Raw genomic sequence first — 24,160 nt, forward strand, 5'->3', positions numbered from 1 at the left:
GAATGTTTTTCAACCATAGGTTGAGCTTTCTGTCTCACGTGCTTATGCACTTGACTTAGTCCATGGATGCAATCTCTTTCCTGCAAATATGACCCTTAAAAAACACACACACCTTAGAACAAGTTTGTTTGCAACTTCGCTTAGCTCAAGCCTAACATTTAGTTTAGAGTTTGCTATTTTAAAGAAAACCTTAACCATGCATCTTATTCCCCACTTGGCATTATTGGGTTTGGAACTTGAGACTTAAACTCCAAGGGCACAGTCCACCAGGGAGTGGTGTGAAGCTCTTGCTCATTTCAGTGGAGCTTGCTTAAGAGGACTTCCCAGCGGATTATGCCCAGAGACAAACGTGGTATGGAAGCAGAACCTGTTTTCTAATCGCACCTTATTTAGTATAACGTATCTTGCAATTCATCATCTCAGTGACACCCTTCCAGATGAAGTGGAAGAGAAGGGAGGATTACAGAGACAGAACAACGTAGTTCAGCAATATCAAAATGCTAGTTGTTCATTACAAAATACAGATCATGCAACAAATGTCCTTTGGACTTTTCGCCTTTAGACCAAGTTGTGATCATGAGGAAAAGTGTGCTTTTTCCCCCCCAGGGGGGGGGGAAGCTTTAAAAAGAGTTCAGCAGAGCAGCCTCTGTCCTTCCTAGTTAAGGAAAACTTATTAGTTAAGGAAAGATCTGATTTCATGCATAGAAATAAAACAAAAGAACTGAGGTCACTTTGTAAACACAATTGCTGGGATCCAAAGGGCTATTTTAAGTGCACTCAAGGGCTTCTGGGAATCCTCAGTGGGATTTCTGCTTTCCCCCTGCCCCCCTGCACCTTTTGAATGGTATATCTGAAACTGCTTTTGTCAGAGAAGGGATGGAATTGCTGTGCAACGCTCCCTCCAGCGCATGGAACTAGTTGCTTTTTTCTTTGGATGTTGGCTAATGCATTTAATTTTCTGAGCAGCTTTTAGTTTATGTTTTTCAACTGATAAAATGCAGCCGTAATCTTAATACCCACTCTCCCACCCAAAAATGTGGGCTCCGGATGGAGAGAAAAGCTAAGGAGGCCTTTGTCAGATTTTTGTTATAGGCCTGTTGACAAACTCAAGCCGATATGCTGAGATATGGATTGACTAGTTCCATGTTTTGGCTGGGCCTGTGACTGTCTTCATACCCTTCTTGACTCATCACCCTTGGTGATGGCGTAATAAATGTGGGTCAAATGAATTAAGGCTTAGCAGTCCCATGACTGCTTCAACACATGGCTTGACCATCATGTGAATCAGTCCACTTCTATGATTGTAGCATGTCAGTTTTGCCATGCCTCTTGGAACCAGTTTAGGAACATTGTGGCCATTTTGGAATTTCCAGTGCTGTGGCTTCACTATATAGATGCAATTGTAAGTGGAATGGAGAATGGTAATTGATCCCTCTCCTTCTGCCATCCAGTTCTTTCTTCCAGCCTGGCACCAATGTTCCAATTTCAACTGAAGAGAAATCTGGGTGAGATGTGTTCAGATAAGGTGTTCTCTCACTCTTGTTCTTATGAAAACCTAAGGCATACATAATATTATTCCATGGGAGTCTGAGGCATTCTCCTCCTTGGTCTGTCCCCACAGCATTAGATACTCATGGAATATCTAATGAATATTCTTGCAATGAATATTCTTCCAACTGGTGTAACTTGCTGAACAAGTCAACTGGTGTGCTATGTGTAGTAAGCTATGGCTGCCCAAAATCTTAATGGCCTTCCTTGCTTTGTTCCCAAACAAATAAATATCAGCAAGGCCCTTAAGGATTCAAGAACAGCATCAATTTGTTGCTCACTTCTGCTATTAGTGCAAGAAAATATGTGGTCTGGAGAGTTAATTATGCTGAATTTATGAGAGAAACAATTGCATGACTTCCATACCATGACAAAATTGGCCACTTAAGTCATTTTTCTACCTCCAAGCAGATCTGCTCACTTTTCTGCCAAATAGAAATCAGATACATTGGCTGTTCTTCATCATAAATGCAAATGGACAAAGTTGAAGGGAACTTAGTTCCTGCTTTGCCATTTTTTTTTTATCTTCTGCAGCTTGTACTCATTCATACCCACATCTGCAGATACAGAAATAGGAGACAGCAAAAACAGTTGACATGGGTGGTGACTTGACCGAGACAAGCATCAGCTTATTTTCCACTGAAGACTTTCTAACATTAACTAGAGAGAGCGCCTTGGAAACCAACGTTTAGCTTTTTCTGAAAAATGGCACAACGAACCAAGTACATACTGGGACAAAAGCATGAAATGGGGATCATGAAGAACAACAGAACCAAGGGAACTTAATCAAGTCCCTGTTTTGAAGTCTGTAGGTGGAGCGGTTTAGTGAAATTGTAAATCCAGTGCTTTAAACTTGTGAGCACAGAAGTTAACTTATCCAAAAGTGCTGAGCAGCGTAACGTTGCTGAAATAGGGTTACTGCACAGTTGCTCATGTCTTCTGAGGGCAGAGGCAGGATTATCATCTGGAAAAAGTCGCCATCCATTTCAAATTCCATTATAATGGAGAAAATTAATGCCCGTGGCTCCGTTATTTCTCTTTGAATCTAATTATTTCTTCTCAGGAACTTCCTGTTTTGTCTTGGCTGGAGCAATAGAGGAACCCATGTTTATTTATTTTATCTAATATATATGACAGATGAAATTTCTTTGTGGATTTGCCAATAATAACAATTTTAAAAAATCTCAATTTGAGCACCACTGGGTTGAAAATGAAACATCCAAGGCTATCTGGTAAGCAGAAAATGCCCAGAAACTTTCTTCTGCTGCATTGACCAGTGGTCCTTCTGTTTACTGCTCCTACAGTACAGTCAATGTGAAACTTTAAACGTAATAATAATAATAATAATAATGAAATCATGATTTCCAGTAGTATCTCCCCTGAGTATTTTCATCAAATTTCAGTAGGCACCGTCATTAAAAGCTTCTGTAATTCTCAGTTTTGCTACAGGAACTGGCCCTCGCGTTGCGGGCCAGATTGCTACTTAAAAACACATGCACACACAGTTAACAACCCAATCCTATGCAGGATTACACAGACATAAACCCCACTGGGTGTTGCATGGGGCTTGCTCTGTAGTCAGTGAGCTTAAGATTGCAGCCAGATTGTATTAAATTCAAAACACGTACTAGATTGAGAGGCCCACACTCACCCTTGTGAGAAATCCAGGGGATGCTACAATGTTCCCCTGGAGCCCACCAATGGGATTTTGGAGAGGTGCATTCAACCTGGTCCAGTGTACTTCTTCTAATATGTTTCACCTTCTCTTTCAATGCCAGCAGTTCAGCATCCTGCTTCTTGGGCTGCAAAACGGGCCCAGAGACAAAGGAAGACCGTGCGAGAATTAAACTGTACAAAGGACACCATCCAGCAAGATTTGTCTCTTGCACGTGCTCAGCTGAAGCAATACAGCCTGGCTAGGCTCTTGTGCAATTCCCATTCATTTTGGTGGGGCTTAAGTGAGAAACTAGATTACTCCCAAAGACCATAAGAGACACAATGTCTAATGTCTTGGTTGGAGGAGAACAAATTAAATGGCTCACAGGGTGAGAACACAAGACGTGAACCTTAATATGCTTTAAACTTAACAGTCATGTTAAATGCACCGTTTATAATTTTGCCCCACTACAACTTTGGCAGAATCACCTTTTCCCCTCCTTATTTGCAATACAAAATTTCTTGCTCAATGCTTGCACCCAGAAATTAAACAGGAAGTGGCTAGTTGGCACTTCCTGTCAGGAAAGACGGTGCCTGCACAAATATTGCAGAGAGATTTGTGAGCACAGGGCAGGCTACATAATGTCTGAAGATGCTACATTCCATTAAAAAAAGGTAGTGCTGAATTTCTTTTTTTCTTTTAAAAGAGAATTAGGAGAAACGCTCTACCTTCTCCTTCAAAGATATGGAAATTAAACAATACTGAGCAAGAAAGAAACCTATTCAGTTAACATGCTACTTGCAATGGGATTAACTGAGTCTGGTTGTAGATGTTCCCCAAGATGTTTTACAGATGAGAAATGGTTGACTCCTTTTCAAAGGCGATTTGTTTTAAGGTGATGTAACAGTCTCAAAACTGGGAGACAGTCATATGACTTTTTCTTTATCATGTGTTTCTTTTCTTCCCCTTTTAATTCCTCCCCCACCACATTCTGGAGTTTTCTCCTTCTGTATCGCATACCTGTCGAGTGAGTGAGGGACATGTCTAAAATTGTTTGAAGCAGTTTTCTCTTCTTGGAGAAGAGGGGGGAGGAGGAGGAGCAGTGGTGGTGGGAGGGAAAGACATGGAATATTTACAAACCATGCTACCAAAAGTTGTGGTAGAGCAGGGTATTCTTTGTTTTTTCTTTCCTCCCAGTCATCCTTAAGGACAAGAAGGACTTATTGAACTCTCTAGAGAGGACTGGGAGAGACGACGTGTAAGGGGTCCGATGGTGGAGTCCGCCAGAGAGGAGGTGGGAAAGAGCTTGTACCAACCTGTCACCACACTGGACAGGTCCAGCTCTTCTAGAACAATTTGGGCCATTCCCATGAAGCACTTGTGGTCCATGCGCCCATAGTCTCCCCAGACAATCACCTAAAAGGAATAAGGAGAAGGAATCATAGAATCGTAGGGTTGGAAGGGGCCTACAAGACCATCGAGTCCAACCCCCTGCTCAGTGCAGGAAGCCTGAGCTGAACTTCCAGGAGAACCTGGGGGCAGGGAATAAAAAGTGAGAAGGATGGCTGCCCAGGTTTCCAACCATACGTGATTCATCCTTAGGAAAGCCTTTATTTCTGGCCAACTCCCTGATTCTTCACATTATTGCTACTATTATTATAAGTAATTAATAGTAAAATCCTACATAGGAGGCTGCATTACCTTGAGTCACACCATTGGTACATCTAGTTCGGTACTGTCAACACTGATGTAAGGATTTAAGTCAGAATTCTTTCCTAGCCCTTCCTGGAGATGCCAGGTATCAAACCTATGATCTGCATGCAAAGCAGATGCTCCACCACTGAGCTATGGCCTCTGAAGTAAGTCCCACTAAGTTCAAAGGGAATTACTCCTAGGTAAGTATGCATAGGAATTGCAATCTAAATGGCTTGAGGCACAATCCTATGCATGTTTAGACAGAAAAAAGTCTTACAACTCCACAGCCAGCCATACTGGCTAGGGAATGCTGGGAGTTGTAGGACTTTCTTCTGTCTAAACATGCATAGGATTGCACGTCTAATCTGTTAAGTATGCATGCCAGAGGTATTTTCTAATTGTTTTGTTTTGATTATTATAGTCTTGAGGACATTCTCATCAAAAGATGAGGTTATAAATTCTATAAATAAATGAATAAATAAATCCCTGTGCTTAAAATAGGGAATATATGTGCAACTGTTTGGCATATGTGGATAACATTATTATACTTATTAGGAGATATTAAAATATAACCAGAACAAATGTTCATAATGCAATGCCTCTTTTGCTTTCCTTTTTTCTTGCCGTGTGGTCTTGAATATATCCAGGATCTGGCCTTTAACACTTGTTAAGAATCTGCCCTTTGCCCACAACTGAAATCTAAAATGGCAGCCTTAGTTCCTGCCTTTCCTGAACCGGAGTGTGGGAGGACATGAAGAATCTGAATTAAATTTGTACATGGGGGGAAGCAGGAAAGAGAGCAGTTCTGACCTCCATAGGGTTTTTTTTCCTGGAAATAACAGTCTGCGATCCTGAGCTCCATTGCCTTTAACCAGCTCACATTTGTGAAATATATCCTTTCAATTTTGACCCCCCACCCTCACCAAAATCTTGTCTACACCAAGATTTTAATGTTAAATTTGGGTAAATATTCTAACACACCTCCCCTACCACTCCGTATTTTAAACTATTTTTGCTGCCTGTTTTTGACTACTCAGATCGACTGCAATCTCAGGTTCTCTTGAAGCCAAGCATTTTCACTCATGTCTACACTGAGGCTTAGAAGTTTTAAATTTAGTATTCTTCGGGAGCCTTGAGAACACCTGTATGATTTCTCAGTTGCCTCCTAGCATCCCACCCGCCTTCTGTGGTAACACAGGCCTACGGAGACCCCCCCCCCCATTATCAAGAGCATTTTACCACAGCAGAGATTTTCACTGGGGCCCATGGACTGCCTCCTGAAATGCCACTAGCATCTTCCTCCCCTCATGTAGGCCCAGGGCCTGTTGTGAGGGCACATGAACCTGCCGCTAGCTGGGCTGTGCCTCAGAAACACTTAAGGACCCTGATGGTGGTGATCCGTTTACCCTTTGAAGAGGAGGAAAGCATTCACCTGTAGCATTTTGCCCTGAGGGCCCTCATCGAAAAGCAGCGCCTGCTGGTAGAGTGGGTCGCAGGTCTTCTTCGCACTCTTTGTCTTCTTCTTGGCCAAGCAGGCCCCATTTTCTAGCAGATAAACCTTGACGTAGGTTGCTGCATGGGCAGAGAGACGGGAATGCAAGTAGCTCGTTAGAATGGCAACCACGCCCAGGGCTAGTTTTTGAGACAGTCTGCAGTCATGGAAGCCCTGCCTTTGGTGCGTGGGATTTTTTGGGTGGTGAATTAAGATTGCCGGGAGAATTATCAACAACTTCAGATACGCAGACAATACCACCCTAATGGCAGAAAGCGAAGAGGATCTAAAGAGCCTCTTGTGGAGGATGACAGCGGAGAGTGCAAAAGCTGGTCTGAAACTCAACATTAAAAAAACTAAGATTGTGGCATCTGGCCCCATCACTTCCTGGCATATAGAAGGGGAAGAAATGGAAGCAGTGACAGATTTTACTTTCTGGGGCTCCAAGATCACCGCAGACGGTGACTGTAGCCATGAAATTAAAAGACGCTTGCTCCTTGGGAGGAAAGCTATGGCAAACCTAGACAGCATAGTCAGAAGCAGAGACATCACCTTGCCGACAAAGGTCCGTCTAATCAAAGCTATGGTTTTCCCAGTAGTAATGTATGGCTGTGAGAGCTGGACTATAAGGAAGGCTGAGCGCCGAAGAATTGATGCTTTCGAACTGTGGTGCTGGAGAAGACTCTTACGAGTCCCCTGGACTACAAGGAGGTCAAACCAGTCCATACTAAAGGAAATCAACCCTGAGTGCTCATTGGAAGGACAGATACTGAAGCTGAAGCTCAAATATTTTGGCCACCTAATGCGAAGAGAAAACTCCCTGGAAAAGACTCTGATGCTGGGAAAGACCGAAGGCAAAGGGAGAAGGGGACGGCAGAGGATGTAATGGCTAGGTAGCATCACCGATGCAATGAATATGAATTTGAGCACACTCCGGGAGACAGCGGAGGACAGGAAGGCCTGGCGTGCTCTGGTCCATGGGGTCACGAAGAGTCAGACATGACTTAACAACTGAACAACAATGTACTTGATTCTTGTACAGAGGCTCTTTGGTTTGCCATTTTTGTTAAACACAATTATCCCGAGGCAGGGAACCTCAGGTAAAATTCACCACCCCTGTGGTAAAAGGAAAATGTAGATGCAGGGATTGGATAAAAGAGCCCCAGTTATTTAGGTGACAGTCGGGTAACTTGTCATAAAATATATATTTTGAATTAAATGTTTACCATTTGTTAACAACCTCGGCCACCCTTCTGCAATATGGAAAATAATAATAGCAGCAGCAGCAGCCTGCCTTACAGGACTGTTGTCAGGCTGTTTATAATCATCATCAGCTGTGTTCAGAGTTAAAAAGGAGGCAGGGGGTCCTAGTGAGACAAATGGTGGTGACAGTTTTGGTAAGGAAAAACTGAAAAATGAGGTGGGAAGGGGGATACTGAAAAGAAACAAAATCCTCTTTCCACATTAGGAAGACTTGAATATATTAATTTCCCAACTGCCATATACAGAGAGAGAGACAGAGAGGTTTAGCACTGCTAATCAAGTAAACGGCTAGAAACAAACCAATCCTCTTTTCATTTTATAAAACAAGAAAAATCATATTTTCCAGAACTTTTACTTCAGCATTTGAACATATCCCTCAACCTGTTAAGGTATTCTAAATGCAGGACTAGTTCAAGATATATTGATGCTTGTGATGTAAACGTTAAATGGTTTCTCTTGCCACTAAAATCTCTTGTGCAGCTTCCAGCAGTGGAGACTGGTGGCTCCTATGTCAAGTGGGGTGGTGAATCTGCTCCAGGTTTCAGTCAGAACAAGTCAGAACCCTAAAAGAGCTCTCCAAGGGGCTTTCACCACTAGCCTCCACAGGCTTCCAGTTATTTCAATGGGGCTCGGGAAGGAAAAGGCCCAGATGGATTGCCTGCCTCATGGGTCATGTCTGTCTCCTACGCTGCCCTTTAGCCAGCTGCCCCAACTTATCTCATGGCAGGGCTACCTCTGCCCAAAAGACAGCCCGTCTGCCATTACCAGTTTCCCCCGGCAATGCACAGCTGTAGGAAAGTGGTGGATGATACATTCTGCAATGCGCTCCCAGATTGTGCGAAACACAGTGGTTAGACCCAATAAGACCCACCAGTGCCAGGTGCAAGCTGAGGTTACACCCTTCAGCCTACCCCAGAGTCTTGGAATTCCACATCGGATGGGGGGATAGTTTTCTGAGGTTTTGAACTCCATCATGGTACTTGGTATGGTCATGGCCAGACTCGAGCCCTGCTTTGGGGGGAGGGGGGTCCTGGGCTGGCTGCCCTTGGTACCCTCCCCCAGTGCCAGTCACCCCCTCCAGCACCTGACATCATTAGCACCCCTCACACAGGCTCGCAAGCAGGTTTACCCAATGGCAGCAGCTTTCCTACCCAATCCCCATAGCATGCTGGCCTGCATGGGCTTATCCAGCAGCAACTGCTCTCTCTCCTGGGCGCACACGAAAAGAAGGCTGGCATCTCTGCCCCACAGTGCTTGCAAGCAAATGCGCGCACCTGGTGGCAGCAGTAGCCATTGCAGTGCTGCTGCTAGCGGGCAACCCCTTGCACAGGCCAGCTAGTACTACAGGAAGGGGTGGTACATCCACCGGCCTCCCCTTCACGCGTGTTCCCAGGCTTACCTGGTGCTGGCAGGCAACGTGACAGGCCGCTGTCATCAGGTAAGCTGGTGAGCGAATGAGGGCGTGGCTGCAGGAGAACCCCTGCCAGCACCAGGTAAGCCTGAGAGCACGCTGGGACGTGTGAGTCCTAGCAAATACCCATGATTCCGGCTGCAGACACCAGTCCTGGCCAGATGTCAACATTTGGAAGGGTGCTAAGTTTCTCTCAGCTCTTCCAAGCTAATCCCTTGGCTGATGAATTCATACCCATGGTGTTTCAGGCATCAAATATAGAGAACTAAAATGTGTGTGAATAGATGCACCTCTTCCATTTTCTGTCTTACATATGAGCTGAGATGGCTACTCACCAGGAACAGACTTGGACCCTAGTTTCGGAGTGAGGCCCCGGGCCTCTATGACTTCGACCTCCAGTTGTCCATTCCTGTCCATCATCCCAATGTGGACATCACCTAGGAAACCAGGGAGAAGTCATTCACAGCTTTGTACTGGTCATGTGTGATTTTACTAACCAGATGTCGACTGGGAACCCACAAGCAGGGCATGGGCGCAACAGCACCCTCCCACCCATGTTCCCCAGCAACTGATGTGCATAGACTCACTGCCTCTGGTGCTGTAGGTAGCACATAGCTATCAGGACTAGTAGCCATTGATAGCCTTTTCCTCCAGAAATTTGTCCAACCCCCTTTTAAAGCCATCCAAATTGGTGGCCATCACTACATCCTGTGGTAGTGAATTCCATAGTTTAACTCTGTGCTGTGTGAAGAAGACCTTCCTTTTATCTGTCCTGTACCTCCCACCGATCAGCTTCATAGGATGTGTCAGGGTGGAAACTGAGCCCAGAGAGCCCCAGAGCAGTTCTGATTCTGAGGAGGATCAGCAATCCATGGGAGAGGAGCCAGCTCATCTCTCACAGTCTCAGCACCTGGCAGAGATTCCTCCTGCCAGCATTCCTGAGATAGATAGTGACCCTGGTAGTGAGGGAGTGCGGGAGGGGGGCTTCTTAGACGCTCGATGCAGACGCAAAGAGCGACGAGCAATGGAGGGCGCGGAAAGGAGGCATAGCGCCCGTTTGGCGTGCAAGCAACAGCCGCCTCCCATGGACCCAAGGGAAAGAGGGAGGATCTCTCCCTAGCCCATAAGTTCTGGGTCTTCAAGTGACTCTCTTTCAAACGGGGATCAACTGCCTGCCTGAAGCTTAGGCCACGCTGCTGTTCTTTGCTTTAGCCGCTGGTGATTAGCATCTGAAAGAGTCATTAAGCTGTAATGGGATTAAAGCTTTGAAAGGAATTCCCTTTCATCTGTGTCTTGAGTTGGCTATTGGAATCTACTGAGAGAGGCCGCCAAGGCGTTCCTGACAGGCATGGGCGCAACAGCACCCTCCCACCCATGTTCCCCAGCAACTGATGTACATAGACTCACTGCCTCTGGTGCTGTAGGTAGCACATAGCTATCAGGACTAGTAGCCATTGATAACCTTTTCCTCCAGAAATTTGTCCAACCCCCTTTTAAAGCCATCCAAATTGGTGGCCATCACTACCAATTCATGGTAGTGAATTCCATAATTTAACTATGTGCTGTGTGAAGGAGTCCTTCCTTTTATCTGTCCTGAATCTCCCACCAATCAGCTTCATAGGATGACCCCAGGTTCTAGTATTTTGAGAGAGGGAGAAAAATGTCTCCCTATCCACATTCTCCACACCATGCATGATTCTGTAGACCTCTGTCATGTCTCCTCTTACCCTCCTTTTTTCCAAGCTAAACAATCCCAGCTGTTGTAACTTTCTCTCATAGGGGAGGTGCTCCAGCCCCTTGATCATTTTACTTGCCCCTTTCTGCACTTTTTCCAGCTCTACAATATCTTTTTTTTAGGTGTGGTGACCAGAACTGGACACAGTATTCCAAGTGTGGCTGCACCGTAGATTTGTATAGGGGCAGTATGATATTGGCATTTTTATTCTCAGTTCCTTTTCTGATTATGGCTAACATGGAGTTTGCACAGCAGCTGCACACTGGGTTGACATCTTCATTGAGCTGTCCACCACAACCCCAAGATCTCTTTCCTGGTTGGTCACTGCTAGCTCAAATCCCATCAGGCTATACTTGAAGGTGGGATTTTTTGCCCCAACGTGCATCACTTTACACTTGCTTACAATGAATCGTATTTGCCATTTAGATGCCCATTCTCCTAGTTTGGAGAGATCCTTTTGGAGCTCTTCATAATCCCTTTTTGTTTTAACCACCCTAAATAATTTGGTGTCATCTGCAAACTTGGCCACTTCACTTCTCACTCCTAATTCCAGATCATTTATGAATAGGTTGAAAAGTCCTAATACAGATTCCTGTGGGACCCCATGGCCTTGCTGGTCAGTCTGTGACTCCCCAGTGTTGAAAACATGTGAACAGCAGAGAGGTGAAACACTGTTGCCTGCTCATGTGAACACAGCCGTAGGATAAATTCCTCTGTTTGTAAGTCCTGCTTTTAACCAGCAGAGTGCAAACAAGAATCAATGTTCTTTGTTGCCTAGTGTCCAAAGGGGAGAGAGGGCTGGATTCTAAGGATAGGTATTAGAGTAAAGGGTCTGTTATCCCACATCTTGTCACTAGAGGGTATGCGTATTCATGCTCAAAAGGGAAATTTTTAAAGAAGAAGCAGCTCAGACAGAAAAGCAAGATTTGGTACAAGAAGAAAAGAAAAGAACACCCACACACAGCACATGAAGCAGTAAAAACAAACAACTACTTCTTTTAATAAAGCTGTTCTCACACAAACAGTTGCCTCATCCTGAGCAATATCCCAGAGGAGTCTTTGCTACTGGGGATGGGCTTTTGGCTCTAACAGGCAGGTGTGAGCAGGAGTGCCTGCTCACAGAACAAGGGCACCTCGGGGCACCTTAAAGGCTAACAAAACTGATTATGGCATAAGCTTTTGTGGACCACAGTCCACTTCATCAGATGCATGGAATGTCCTCCTCCTACTGTAGAAGATGTAGAAGTGCCTCTAAGCATACACAGGCTGACTTTCCATCATTGCTAAGTAATCACATTCATCACCTACATAAAATAGGTTAGAGGAATTTTCAAAGGGAAGGCTTTCAGGCAGGGTTGACTTTCTCAGAACCCAGGGTTGACTTTCCCGTTTTCAAAGTTAACTATTAGATAGGGATACCATTTCAGACTTGAGGTGGTTGGGAGATACACACAACAAGATTCAAATACCTGCACAACTCAACTGCAACACCCCCCCCCCCAATATTTATTTAAAGAGGATTTGTTGGTATTTCTGTACCTTGTAATATTAATACAGAGCAGTCACACAGACCCCTTCTTAAAAGCAACTACAAAGGGCATTGGGCATGTATAAACCCATTTAATTGCTTATAACAATTAACTGCTTAGAGAGTAAGTTGTCCAGTGAGCTTCACAGCTGAGCATGGGTCTGAACCTGTGATTCCCATGTGCAAGTAACAGCATCATTTCTGGCTAGTTTGGGAACAGCTCTGGAGTAACTTGCTTCTGGGCTTTGCCTGCTCAGTGAGTCACAGCCTTGACAGAGTGTCAACTGCATAAGATTGAAGTGTGGTTCTCTGATGTCCAGAGTGCGGAGGACCTATAATTGCTGTACAGGTTCACTCACCCATTGGTGGAGTAGCTAGTGTCTGCCGTCCTACAATTTGTGCTGGCCCCAATCCATCTAAAAAGTCACTGAATTGGCTTTCAGCTCCCAGTCTGGTTGTGGGGAAAATAAACCTGAAGGAGAAGGTGAGGAGAGATAGAAGGTGAGGAGAGGCAAATGAAAACATGGAAACATTAAGTGGGATCTACTTTGGACACTTAAAAGAAGCAAAAGGAGAAGATGCACACAGGATAAACAGGCTTCCTGTTCCTCATTTGCGTCCTGTTCTCTTGTGTTTGGGGCCTGTCTATAAGCCACCAATAGTAGGAAACGATTTCGAAAAACCCAGTCCAACAGGAACCTATAATCTCTCCCCCCCCCCCGCTGCCCGTGTTTATATGAGGGACAGCTGCTCTATACAATAGGATGCTGTTAACCATCACTGGGCCTTACGTGCCATCGGAGCTGTTACTATTGGTGCTTCCATCAGTGGACTCTCGGCTGCCTTGCCGGGTGACTCTATTCCTCATCTCTACAGCAATGCCGGTCTCTGTACTACGGCGGATGTTACTACGAAGTTTCTTTGGGCCACCATCTGGAAAGGCAGAAACCATTACACTAAGTGGGGAGGATGTTCAGGGACTGGAAAAGTGCTCGCAGTTTGATTCTTAAGGTTCCAAGATACCAATTTCGCTAAATACCATGGAGACCACCTTAAGATCCATCAGATTCATGAGGATTGCTCTTTTGAGCACAGCTGCACTGCAGTGTTGTTTATTAAAACACTTATATCACACCTCTCCTTTGAAAACCCACACCAGTCATTGAAATCCAATATAGACTTAGAATGCAAGTCGACACATGCTTACCTGGGAGTAAGTCCCATTCAGTGGTGCAGCTGGGTTAAATGTTAGACCCTGGACTTCAGGGTCTTATGCCCCCCTTTAGATGGATTTGTGTATAACTTCAGTTGTGAAGCCTACAGGTAACATTTATTTTGTCACACACACCCCTCGCCCCACTCTCCCATGCTTTGCAACTGCTCCTATATTTCCTGTGTTAGAATGTTTGCCAATCCTGGCTAAAACAAACAAACAAAAACACACAGTTCCGAGCATGCACATTTTCTTTTTAATTTTAAGCTCACTTGAATGATAGCACCAGCATGGCAGCAGGAATAAAACGGAGTTTGCTTCTGGTTCCCTCATCACCGACCACTCTTGGGATAGTCATTTGGGGCACCCTGGACTTTGGCCCCAAGATCTGACCCTAGCTACACCATTGGTCCCATCAAAGTCAACAGAGCTCACTTCTTAGTAGACATGCACAGGACTGTGCCGTTAAACTAGCTTAATGCGTTTTGTTGCTCAACATTAAAAAAAACTAAGATCATGGCATCTGGCCCCATCACTTCCTGGCATATAGAAGGGGAAGAAATGGAAGCAGTGACAGATTTTATTTTCTGGGGCTCCAAGATCACCGCAGACAGTGACTGTAGCCATGAAATTAAAAGACGCTTGCTCCTTGGGAGGAAAGCTATGGCAAACCTAGACAGCATAGTCAGAAGCAGAGACATCACCTTGCCGACAAAGGTCCGTCTAATCAAAGCTATGGTTTCCCCAGTAGTAACGTATGGCTGTGAGAGCTGGACTATAAGGAAGGCTGAGCGCCGAAGAATTGATGCCTTCGAACTGTGGTGCTGGAGAAGACTCTTACGAGTCCCCTGGACTGCAAGGAGGTCAAATCAGTCCATCCTAAAGGAAATCAACCCTGAGTGCTCATTGGAAGGACAGATACTGAAGCTGAAGCTCAAATATTTTGGCCACCTAACGCGAAGAGAAAACTCTCTGGAAAAGACCCCGATGCTGGGAAAGATTGAAGGCAAAAGGAGAAGGGGACGGCAGAGGATGAGATGGCTAGATAGCATCACCGATGCAATGAATATGAAGTTGAGTACGCTCTGGGAGAGAGCGGAGGACAGGAAGGCCTGGCGTGCTCTGGTCCATGGGGTCACGAAGAGTCGGACACGACTGAACGATTGAACAACAACAACAACAAGGGAATCCTGACAACTGTTGTTTTTTTGCAGGGGGCGGGGGTGGGGTGGGATTAAGGAACAGAACATTCCCAGCAACATTGTCAAACTAAAACTCCTAGAATCCTTTGAGGGAAGCCATGACAGTTACAATTCTATAAAACAAATTTGTTTGTGTAGTGTAGATCTGCCCCCTGCAACAGTATGTCCAGCATACTGAGCTGAATGCAGACATATAATGCGATCATATGCATGTTTACTCAGAAGTAAGTCCTATTGAGTTCAATGGGACTTGCTCCCAGGTAAGTGTGTAAAGGATTGCAACCTAAATTAATTGTACTTAGATCCCACTGAAATCAATGGGACAAGTTTGTCTTCAGTCCCACTGATTGCTAGGAGAAGTATGTGCAGCTAAGTTAGTCTTCATCCAGCCCAGTGTTTCTCAGATTTTGATAGCTGTGTGGAGGCACCTTTTTTTTAATGACCTTCTCTCAGAGGAGCCCAGCCCTGTGTTTCTGCATAGAAGAAAAAGGAGAAAGAGAAAGAGAAGAGCACAAAGCAATGACTAGTACAGAGAAACAATGGGCAACCTCTTTTAAGGGTGTGTAATTCTGTAACATCTTCTTTGCATTTGGGAATGACTGCATGATCCAACTACATCTAGTGCACAGACATGGCAGAACTACCCACCTGCAGCAGAGGCTGATTGGAAGGAGATGAGGTCAGGACGGTAAATCATACAGGGACCCAATGGGCAGCTCCTTGGTGGGCAAGTTCCCTTGGCTCATGGGAGTTTTTAATTATTCCATTTCATGTTCCAAAATGCATACCACGGCAGTAGTTTTATTCGGCCAACCAAAATGTCATGAAATAGTGAGCAAGGTTTCGAGTTCTCCAGAACTTTTCACCAGGCTAGTTATTAAAGTGGGGGTGGCTGATGATGAAACCATGGAATCTACATTGAGTCACGGTCTTAAGTTAGAATGTGGAAGGAGGCAGCAGACAGGTGGATTAGGCTCTACTAGGCACAATGCAGGGTTTGGGATAAGAACATAAGAAGAGCCATGCTGGATCAGACCAAAAGCCCATCTAGTCCAGCATTCAGTTCCTACGGTAGCCAACAAATGCACAAATGGGAAGCTCACAAGCAAAACATGAGTGCAATAGCACCAGTGCATGCTCCATGGGCCCCCTCCCTCAGGGCATCCCCCTCCTCATTGCCATGGTCACCAGCTGTTCTTGCGCGTCACCATCATTGCTCCTGCTTGCTCTCTTGACAGGTGGAGAGCCAATGAACAAGCTGGCCATGGCACCTACTGCTCCTCTGTCTCGCCACCCCCATTGTCTGGGCCAGAGCGAGAGGCAGGTGAACAAGCAGGGCTGCAATGCTGAAGAGGAAGCAGTTGCCAGTGGGCCCCTGGTGGGGTACGGGCCCTTGGCAGGGGCCCAAACATGCCTACCCTTGATGCCAGCCCTCCTTCCCGCTCCTGTTTCCTACCAACTGGAAGTAATTTACGGCCATTATGACTAGTAGCCATTGATGGCCTTATCCTCCATGAATTTGCCTACTCCCCTTTTCAAACTGTCCAGGTAGACCCTGGGAGTGCCCTTGGGACTGCTGGGACCAAGTATTATTATGCCACATTTTTTATGGTACACGCTGCCCATCTCTCATGTCTACAGGAATCTGCCTCAGTGTGGATCACTTAGCCCTCAGGAGGATGTGAAAGCCAGCAATCCTATGCATACTTACATGAAAGTAAGGCCTAGGGTGGAGATGCGTCCTACTTTACAGAGGACAGGGGATGATTGAAGGCATCCTCCATTAAAGGGGAGGGTGATGATCCTCCCTATGATGATTAAATCATAATCATAATCATAATCATAATCAATCATCCTATGATGATTAAAGGGGAGATGATCCATTAAAGGGGATCATCCTCCATTAAAGGGGATGATTGAAGGCACCCTCCAACCCTCCTAATTGAAGGCACCCTCCATTCGAATGGCTCTCCAGTCCAAGCCTAGTTTAAGGATCAAGAACCATGTTAAGAAGGTCGAGCAGGGGGTCTTGAAAGTGCCCACCAACGTGGGCAGCCACACAGACCACAGTCTTCTCTGCTGTGGCATGATATATTGCAGTTATCTCTAGATTTACATCTACACCTGTAACTTAGTACACACAAATGTTATGCTAATCACTGTCTTCCTTTGTCTGCTCTTTTTTTTTTTTTTTGGCAATGACGGCATTGTTTTGAAGTCAGTTTCAGGGCTAGTGTCAGGGGATGGCACCACTGGGCACCTGCTGAGGCCCACATCTTAATTGAGGGTGCACTTCGTAGAGTCCTCCTCTTTGCTGTCACTGGCTGTTCACCTGCCTTCTCCAAGCAAGCACACAAACAAAGACCCAGTGAGGTTTGGAGGAGGAGGCATAACCTCTGCACAGCTTGGTCTTTCCCTCTGGGAGGTGGAGGAGATTGGGCCCAGAAGGAGAGGCAAGCAAATGGCGGTGGCAACGGTGGCAAGGAGGAGAAATTGGGTGCCCTGAGGGAACAGAACCCATGGAGACATCTTCCCCAATGGCTCCCCAAAGCCTGGAACCAGCACTGGTTGGTTCTATTCCCTTGCCATGAACACTGTTTATAGTTCATGTGCTTATTGCTGATATTATGAAATGTGGGTTTTTTTATCAGTGATATGTCTCAAGTAGGTATCCGATCAAGTGGAATATAAATGAAATAGGACAACAACAACAGTGAGGATTGATCAGTGAAGCTCACTTTTGCTGAGGACTCACCAAAGTTAGTGCCTGGGCAGGCTTTAATGTACCCGGTCAAGTACAGAGCAGATATTTTAATTCACGCTAGTACTTTTAAGGCATATTTAATTTAAAATAAATATTCCTGGTGTGTGTTGTACTTTCTACTCTGAACCTGCTGGACAGAGAGAGAGAGAAACTAGTGATGCTTGAGAAAGAAGCCCCATGTTCTCAGAGACACTTGGGTTTGGAGCCTGGCTGTGTTCTGCTTTGGGGTCCATCTATGATGGATGCGTTCCATATTTCCTTTTCCATCACCTGCCAGTGTATAAATGAACAGATTTTAACAACCCCCATACTGAGCCATGGTCCGCTGAGACTGAGAAGATCGTGCAGGTTTACATAATCAGTGATCCAGAGAGTGGCAATTTATTGTAACCTGGCTTGTTCTTGACACAACTCCCCACTCCCACCCTTGGTTTATGGAGTCCACTGGTGTGGTGGTAAAGCCACGCCCCAAGGATCCGCCAAACATTGCAGACTGCTGTGTTGATCTATATCAACAAACCCAGTTCCAGCCATTTTCATCTCCACCAGGCGCAGGCCTTTTGTAAAGCTAATGGATCTTAATTGCCCATTCAAGACCAAGTCATCCCCAAATACTTTGCATTACAACAGGGAATAATATATTGTTGTTGGGAAAATTCATTTCCACCCCACAGCTACAGAGAGCCTTGTAGCTAAGCTCAGAACAGGGAGGTCCGAGGGTGGTAATTGAAAAACCGTGAGGTTTATTGAGCCCCTGAGGGGCTGCCTGTCTCTTGATGCACAGTTGCACAGGCCTGTGACAATACCTTGCCTATGGCCATCTAGTGAGTTTCTGACCTGAGGTTAACATTTGGGCCAAGGACTTCCTGGCTCACAGCTCACTTCCCTAACCACCACCTGGGGTTGCCAACAGAAGAAAAGCACCTGATCTGCTCTTGTGCCTTTGCAGTTAGCAAGGAGTGCTTGTCATGGCATGAAGATAAACATGATCACTTCTGACTGTCTATTCTACAAGCTGTTGTGAAAAACACAGGGTCTGGTAAAACCTTACTGCCAAACGACAAAACGGCTCGTGCCGGAAGCCAGAGAGAAACAGCCAACCTCAGAATTCACAGCAATGGATCTGAAGGAGCAAATCTGTCTCCGCTCCAGATCCCCCCCCCCCCGCAGTGGTGTATCTGTAATTCTCAGAGAGTTACATGTGAGCTAATTTCCCTCCTGACCCCTCACCAAACCAACACTCAGCTTTGTACTTCAGCTGCGCTGTTTACCTGCCCTTTACAACTGACCTTTCCCTCTAGCAGGGATGGTGGAGCCTGACAGACCACTTGGAAACATTCCCTGCCCTGCAGAGCCCCATGCCCTGAGAGGGCAGAAATGAAAGTGGGGCCTGATGAAAGTGAAGCAGCTTCACACTGCACATTCCCTACAACAGGTTTCTGATCCCTGTACTCCCCACCTGCACAAACCCTGACTTTTTGATCAATTATTCAAAGGGACTTACGCAACCTTTAAAAAAAATGCATGCAAAAGTCCTTTCATGTATTTGGCTGCTCCCTCAACGATGAAAGACTTACAGAGCTGTCAGCAGCCAGACTATTGCCAGCACAGCATCACATGAGCCAGGTGTTGGGCCCAGAATTTGGGTGCCTGGACTCAGCCAGTGGACATGTGACAATGTATAATCAAAGTATGTCTGAGCATGTGCAGAGCATGTTTCCATAACCACTGAGCTTTCAAATCCAGCTTCTCCATTTGTAGCAGCAGAGGTGGTGGAGAAGGGTCAAACTACACATTGACCCAGTTTGCATGCCACGGCAGCAGTTGCTGGGTTGTTGAACACAGGTATTGCAAGGTTGGACATCATTTCACCTTTTAATTAACAACCCAGTTTCCTGATGTGCGAATCTGGAAACTCTGGGTTGTTTAGGGATTAAACAACCTAGATTTAACCCAACAGTTGCCCATGATTTATTGCTGGGTTAACGCTATTTAACAACTTAAAGTTTCTGGGTTCGCATATCACAAAACAACCCAGGAATGGGGGCATTCCTGGGTTAATTAAAAGCAGAAATGAACACACAGCCCTCCAGTTCTTGGGTTAAACAACCCAGGAACTGCCGCCATAATCTGTTAACTGGGTGAATGTGTAGTTTGACCCTTACACTTTTTCTGCTGCTACAACTATAGAAGTTTGAAAGCTTAAATGGTCATGGATATGTGCTCTGTACATGCCCAGACACACTCTGATTACACAATATAACCCAGGAATTGTCACCGTGATGTGCAAACCAGGTCAGCAGGTTAAATATGCAGTGTGAAGCTGACCCTCTCTTTCTTACTCTAAAATAAGGGTGCAGGGGCCTGATCTAGATTGGGACCACTGCACCCAAGTAAGGGAGATGTAAACCTCCCCTCCAGCCACTTATTTTCCAAAATTTGTTTTCTCCCTCCATGTGGGGGCTGGAAAAAAGCCTCCTTTGCCACCAAATAAAATTGCCCACCTCACATAATCTCCAGCATACGCTCCCTGCCCAGGTCTGACTGAGCCATTAGCGGGGGCCTCATTCATTTTTGTGGCAAGCAGCCTTTTGCTCAACCATCCCTTGTCAGGACCCAGGAGCCCTGGGGAACTTCATTTCCCAGGAGTCTTGGCAGCCATCATTGCTCACTGGTATGAGTGAAGTGAGCAGTGGGAAGACGGGGTGTGCAAAGGGACTGGGGAAATTATTTTAGGTGAATCCGTTGTGAACTGAACCCAAGACAACTTGCGTAGCCCATCTAAAGCTCTTTGGGCAAGAGAGATGCTGCTCCTTTTCACCCAGCAGAGGCCTCCTTGCTCAGCTCCCATCACCATGTTTGGGGGCTTGTCAGGCAGCCACTGAGGCTCTCTGCAGACTGCGCTATGAAGCCTGACATGGACCGGCCTCCTGCCTGGCCTCTGGAGAATCCAAAATAAAAGAGCTATTTTTAAACCCTTCCAACTCCAAACGCAGCTGCAGGCAGCATCCTTGATACACCTCAGAGCCAGCCAAGGAGGAGGGTGAGTCCGCGTCCCTGGAAATGCAGCTTCTCCCTCCAGATCCTTGGTGGCTGGCTTGCATCCAGCTGTGGGTGATGGGCTTATCCTGACAGGCCTGGAACCAACCAGGCTGGCAAGTGGATCTAGATGCTGAGCTCAGAGCTGAATTCCTGCCTTGCGATGCACTAAAAGCACGCCAGCTTTGCAGCTTGCCCCTACAACTGTAGCGTTAGCAGCAGTTTGACCTGCATAATAAGGCATGGGATCAGGCCACGCTGGTTTTTCCCTAGTCCAAGGGTGGGCAACTCCGGGAGCTCCAGAGGCCGTTTTGCATCCCATCCCACCACCACTGCATTCCTGCCACTGTTGCCACCCTGCAGAATTCAGCAACAGCCAAATAAATCACCAATTTGCTACTGATTTTCAGCAGCAAACGGCTGTGGCTGTTTTTTACCTTGAAAACAAGCCACATGAGGCCTAGATAGCAATCTGTGGCAATCTCCTGCCAATTTGCAGTGACAAATTGGTGTGAGGGGGGGTTGTCATATTCGGTGGTAGTGGCGGACTGCCTCTGGCTTGCTGGCTGAATGTTGCCCACCCCTGCCCTAGATGGTTGGCAATCCTTGGGACCAAGGAACCTTGGCTCCACATGCCAGTTTCTCCAGTAGTCCTTCTGCCTTTCTCTTATTCTGACCAACATAGCCATCAGGACTTCATGTTTGTCCTGTTGCAGGGAGGGATGGAGAGCAGCTTGGAAGGATTATGTGAAGAAGAGGCAGTAGCAGTTGCAGTTCTCATGTCTCCTTCTTTTATCCGGGCCTTTAAAGGCAAATGCTGCTTTCTAGTTGGCAACCTGGTAATCCTAGCCTAACCTTCCCCTAATACATGCCTTCCAGAGGTGTTGGACTACAACTCCCATAATCCCCAGCCAGCATAGCATGGGATTGTGGCATGGTAGTCCAACACCTCTGGAGGGCACATGGTGGAGGAAGTCTGTCCTAGCCGACCATGTTGCTTGATGTATGGTGTATTCACACAACAACCTCGTGTCGCAACAGGCGTGATGGTCTGAAACTCCGTCAGTGTTGACCAAGCTCCCCTGCTTTTCATGGTTGCATGGCAGAAGGAACGTTGACAAGGCAGGAGCAAGAAAAGTGGCAGCCACTGTTTTTTTTTTTCATGGCTGAGCTCAAACTGGCACCCCAAATTTGCCACCCCATTTGGGAACGGAGAATGTAGGAAGCCAAGGTTGTTTTAAGAGACAAGAGCTCTGCCCCCTTTTGCACCGGGTGAAGCACACGGAGGGTGGCCAGATGCAAAAGAGGCACCCGGACCTTTAAGCGTTGTGTGGAAGATGGAATGTCAGCAGGTGGTGCTTGCATGACAAGGTGCAGGCACCCTGTCCTCTCTTGCATCTGGCCACCTTACACACACCATAGAGCTAAGAAAAGTCTAGAGTGGCACACAGCCTCGATTCTTGTTCCCTTTTGAATGACCCAATTTGGATGGCAGAACCGCATCCCAGGAGGTCAATGTTCAAAAGCAGTAGCATTTATATAGGCTTCGTTTCAATTGGTCTGAACCTACCCATACGCTACATTCCTTCTCTAAGGCCCTCCTTCAGGTGCCTTCTCCGAGGGAGGCTTGGAAAGTGGCAACAAGGGAGAGGGCTTTATTGGTGGTGTTCCCCCAATTATGGAATGATTTCCCCAACAAAACTTGCTTGGCACCAACATTGTTATCTTTTCAGCACCAGGTTAAGACCTTCCTCTTCTCTCAGGCATCTGGCAGCATATGGTGAGGTTTTAATCAGATCCTGGATTTTTCTTATTGTTGATTGTTTAAAATTGTTTAGATACATGTATGTCTGTGTGTGTGCTGTCTGTTTGTATGTAAATGGTTTCTTTATACTATGTATAATGTATTGTTAATGGTTTTTAATCTTTGTAAACTGCCCAGAGGGCTTTGGCTATTGGGCGGTATGGAAATGTAATAAATGAAATGAATGATGAATGATTTGGGGGTGAGGACTTCAGAGCATGACAACAGGGATCCTGTCCTGGTTCACTCGATTAAAGTTTGCCGCTCCCCACACTTTGGTCCTGTGCTTTTAACCGCAGTTTGATACACAGGAATGCAGCAGGGGGAGAGAAAGCAGTGTGGGGAAGCTTCCTCTGCTTAATTTATTGGTGCTAGACTTCTGATAAAGGTACAGGAATACAGACAATTTAAAAATGTGGCAACCCTCTGGAGTGAACCAAGCAGACTGCTGAGGATAAGGAGCATAAACAGAATGAAAGAAGCAAAAACAGTGGCACATGCAGCCCTGAGCAATACCAGCTAGGCTCCTTTCGGCCCCCAATTTCTTCCCTAATCAGCACTTCACATGTGCCTCGGTGTCTCATTCACAGGTTGCCATGACAACTCTCCCCTTCTTGCCTACCCCCCCTTCTCCGGTCCTCCTTCCTTCCTTCCTTCCTTCCTTCTTGCACAACTGAGAGTGGGCTCATGCTCTGTCTTCCAGCCGCCAATACTAATTTGTGCCAGCCTCTTTCCGCAAGTTGCTCCCCTGGGGGACACGAGCAGAAATCATATGGCCAGGCCCTATGAGGAGCCTGGCCGTATGCCAAAGAGGAGAGGAGGCCCTGGAGGAAAGAGCAAAGAGGACCGAGGTTTGGGCTACGGATTTGCAGGGCCTGGTGCGAGCTGAAGAGGAACTTATAGGACAGATCCACGGTCCTTTTGGAGCAATTTATCATCATCTCAACTGACCGCAAGTACCAAAGAACGAAATGATGAGAAATCGAGTTCTGTCAAGGCGTTTGTAAGGCTGGAGAAAGGCTTGAGGGAACTGGCTTAGTGTACTCAGAGTGTGTTCCATTCTATAGCCTCCGTGATTTGTACAATATTTGGGACTCTTTGGCTGAGGAAAAAGGGGGACAAAGGGGAGACACAGGTGTATAAAATTATGCATGGTGTGGAGAAAGAGAATCATAACCATTCCAGAACTCAGTGGGGTCACCCCATGAAGCTGAATGTTTGTATTTATTTATTTATTTCATTTATATCCCACCTTTTTTCCTCTTGCAAGGAATCCAAGGCGGCTTACATTATCTTCCTCCTCCTCCTCCTCCTCTCCATTTTATCCTTGCAACAACCCTGTGAGGTGGGTTGGGCTGAGAGACTGTGACTGGCCCAAAGTCGCCCAGTGAGCTTCCATGGCTGAGTGGGGACTAGAACCCGGATCTCCCGGCTCCCAGTCCAGCACTCTCGCCACTACACCACGCTGGCTCTTGTGTTGGGAGATTCAGGACAGATAAAAAGAAGGACTTCTTCACACACCACCTAGTTAAACTATGGGACTTGCTACTGCACGTTGCAGTGATGGCCACCAACTATGGCAGCTTTAAAAGGGGATTAAACAAATTCATGGAGGATCAGGCTATCAACGGCTACTAGTCACGATGGCTATCTATGGCCTCTGTATGCCCGTGGCTTGGGAGCACAAGCAGCGGGTGCTGTTGCACTCATGTCCTGCTTGTGGGTTCCCCGGTGGGGCATCCTGTTGGCCACTGTGCAAACAGAATGCTGGACTAAATAGGCCTTTGGCCTGATCCAAGATGGCTCCTC

General features: G+C 46.2%; 1 protein-coding gene across 1 annotated transcript in view; it reads right to left on the reverse strand.

Annotated features, from left to right (window-relative positions):
- Positions 1 to 4,408: 4,408 nt before the first annotated feature.
- RIMS3 (regulating synaptic membrane exocytosis 3) overlaps positions 4,409 to 24,160 on the reverse strand; it is a 32,777-nt gene continuing 13,025 nt past the window's right edge. Inside the window, exons 2-6 of the mRNA XM_084814423.1 lie at positions 13,121 to 13,262; positions 12,689 to 12,801; positions 9,402 to 9,503; positions 6,333 to 6,472; positions 4,409 to 4,621 (exon numbers count right to left, since the gene is read on the reverse strand). Of these exons, the coding sequence (XP_084670549.1) occupies positions 4,409 to 4,621; positions 6,333 to 6,472; positions 9,402 to 9,503; positions 12,689 to 12,801; positions 13,121 to 13,262 (710 nt within the window). The remainder of the gene's footprint in view (positions 4,622 to 6,332; positions 6,473 to 9,401; positions 9,504 to 12,688; positions 12,802 to 13,120; positions 13,263 to 24,160) is intronic.

This window comes from Heloderma suspectum, chromosome 10 (genome assembly GCF_057233095.1).
Source record: "Heloderma suspectum isolate Gila_16-S chromosome 10, 16-S_ref, whole genome shotgun sequence".
In the NCBI taxonomy this organism is placed as follows: domain Eukaryota; kingdom Metazoa; phylum Chordata; class Lepidosauria; order Squamata; family Helodermatidae; genus Heloderma; species Heloderma suspectum.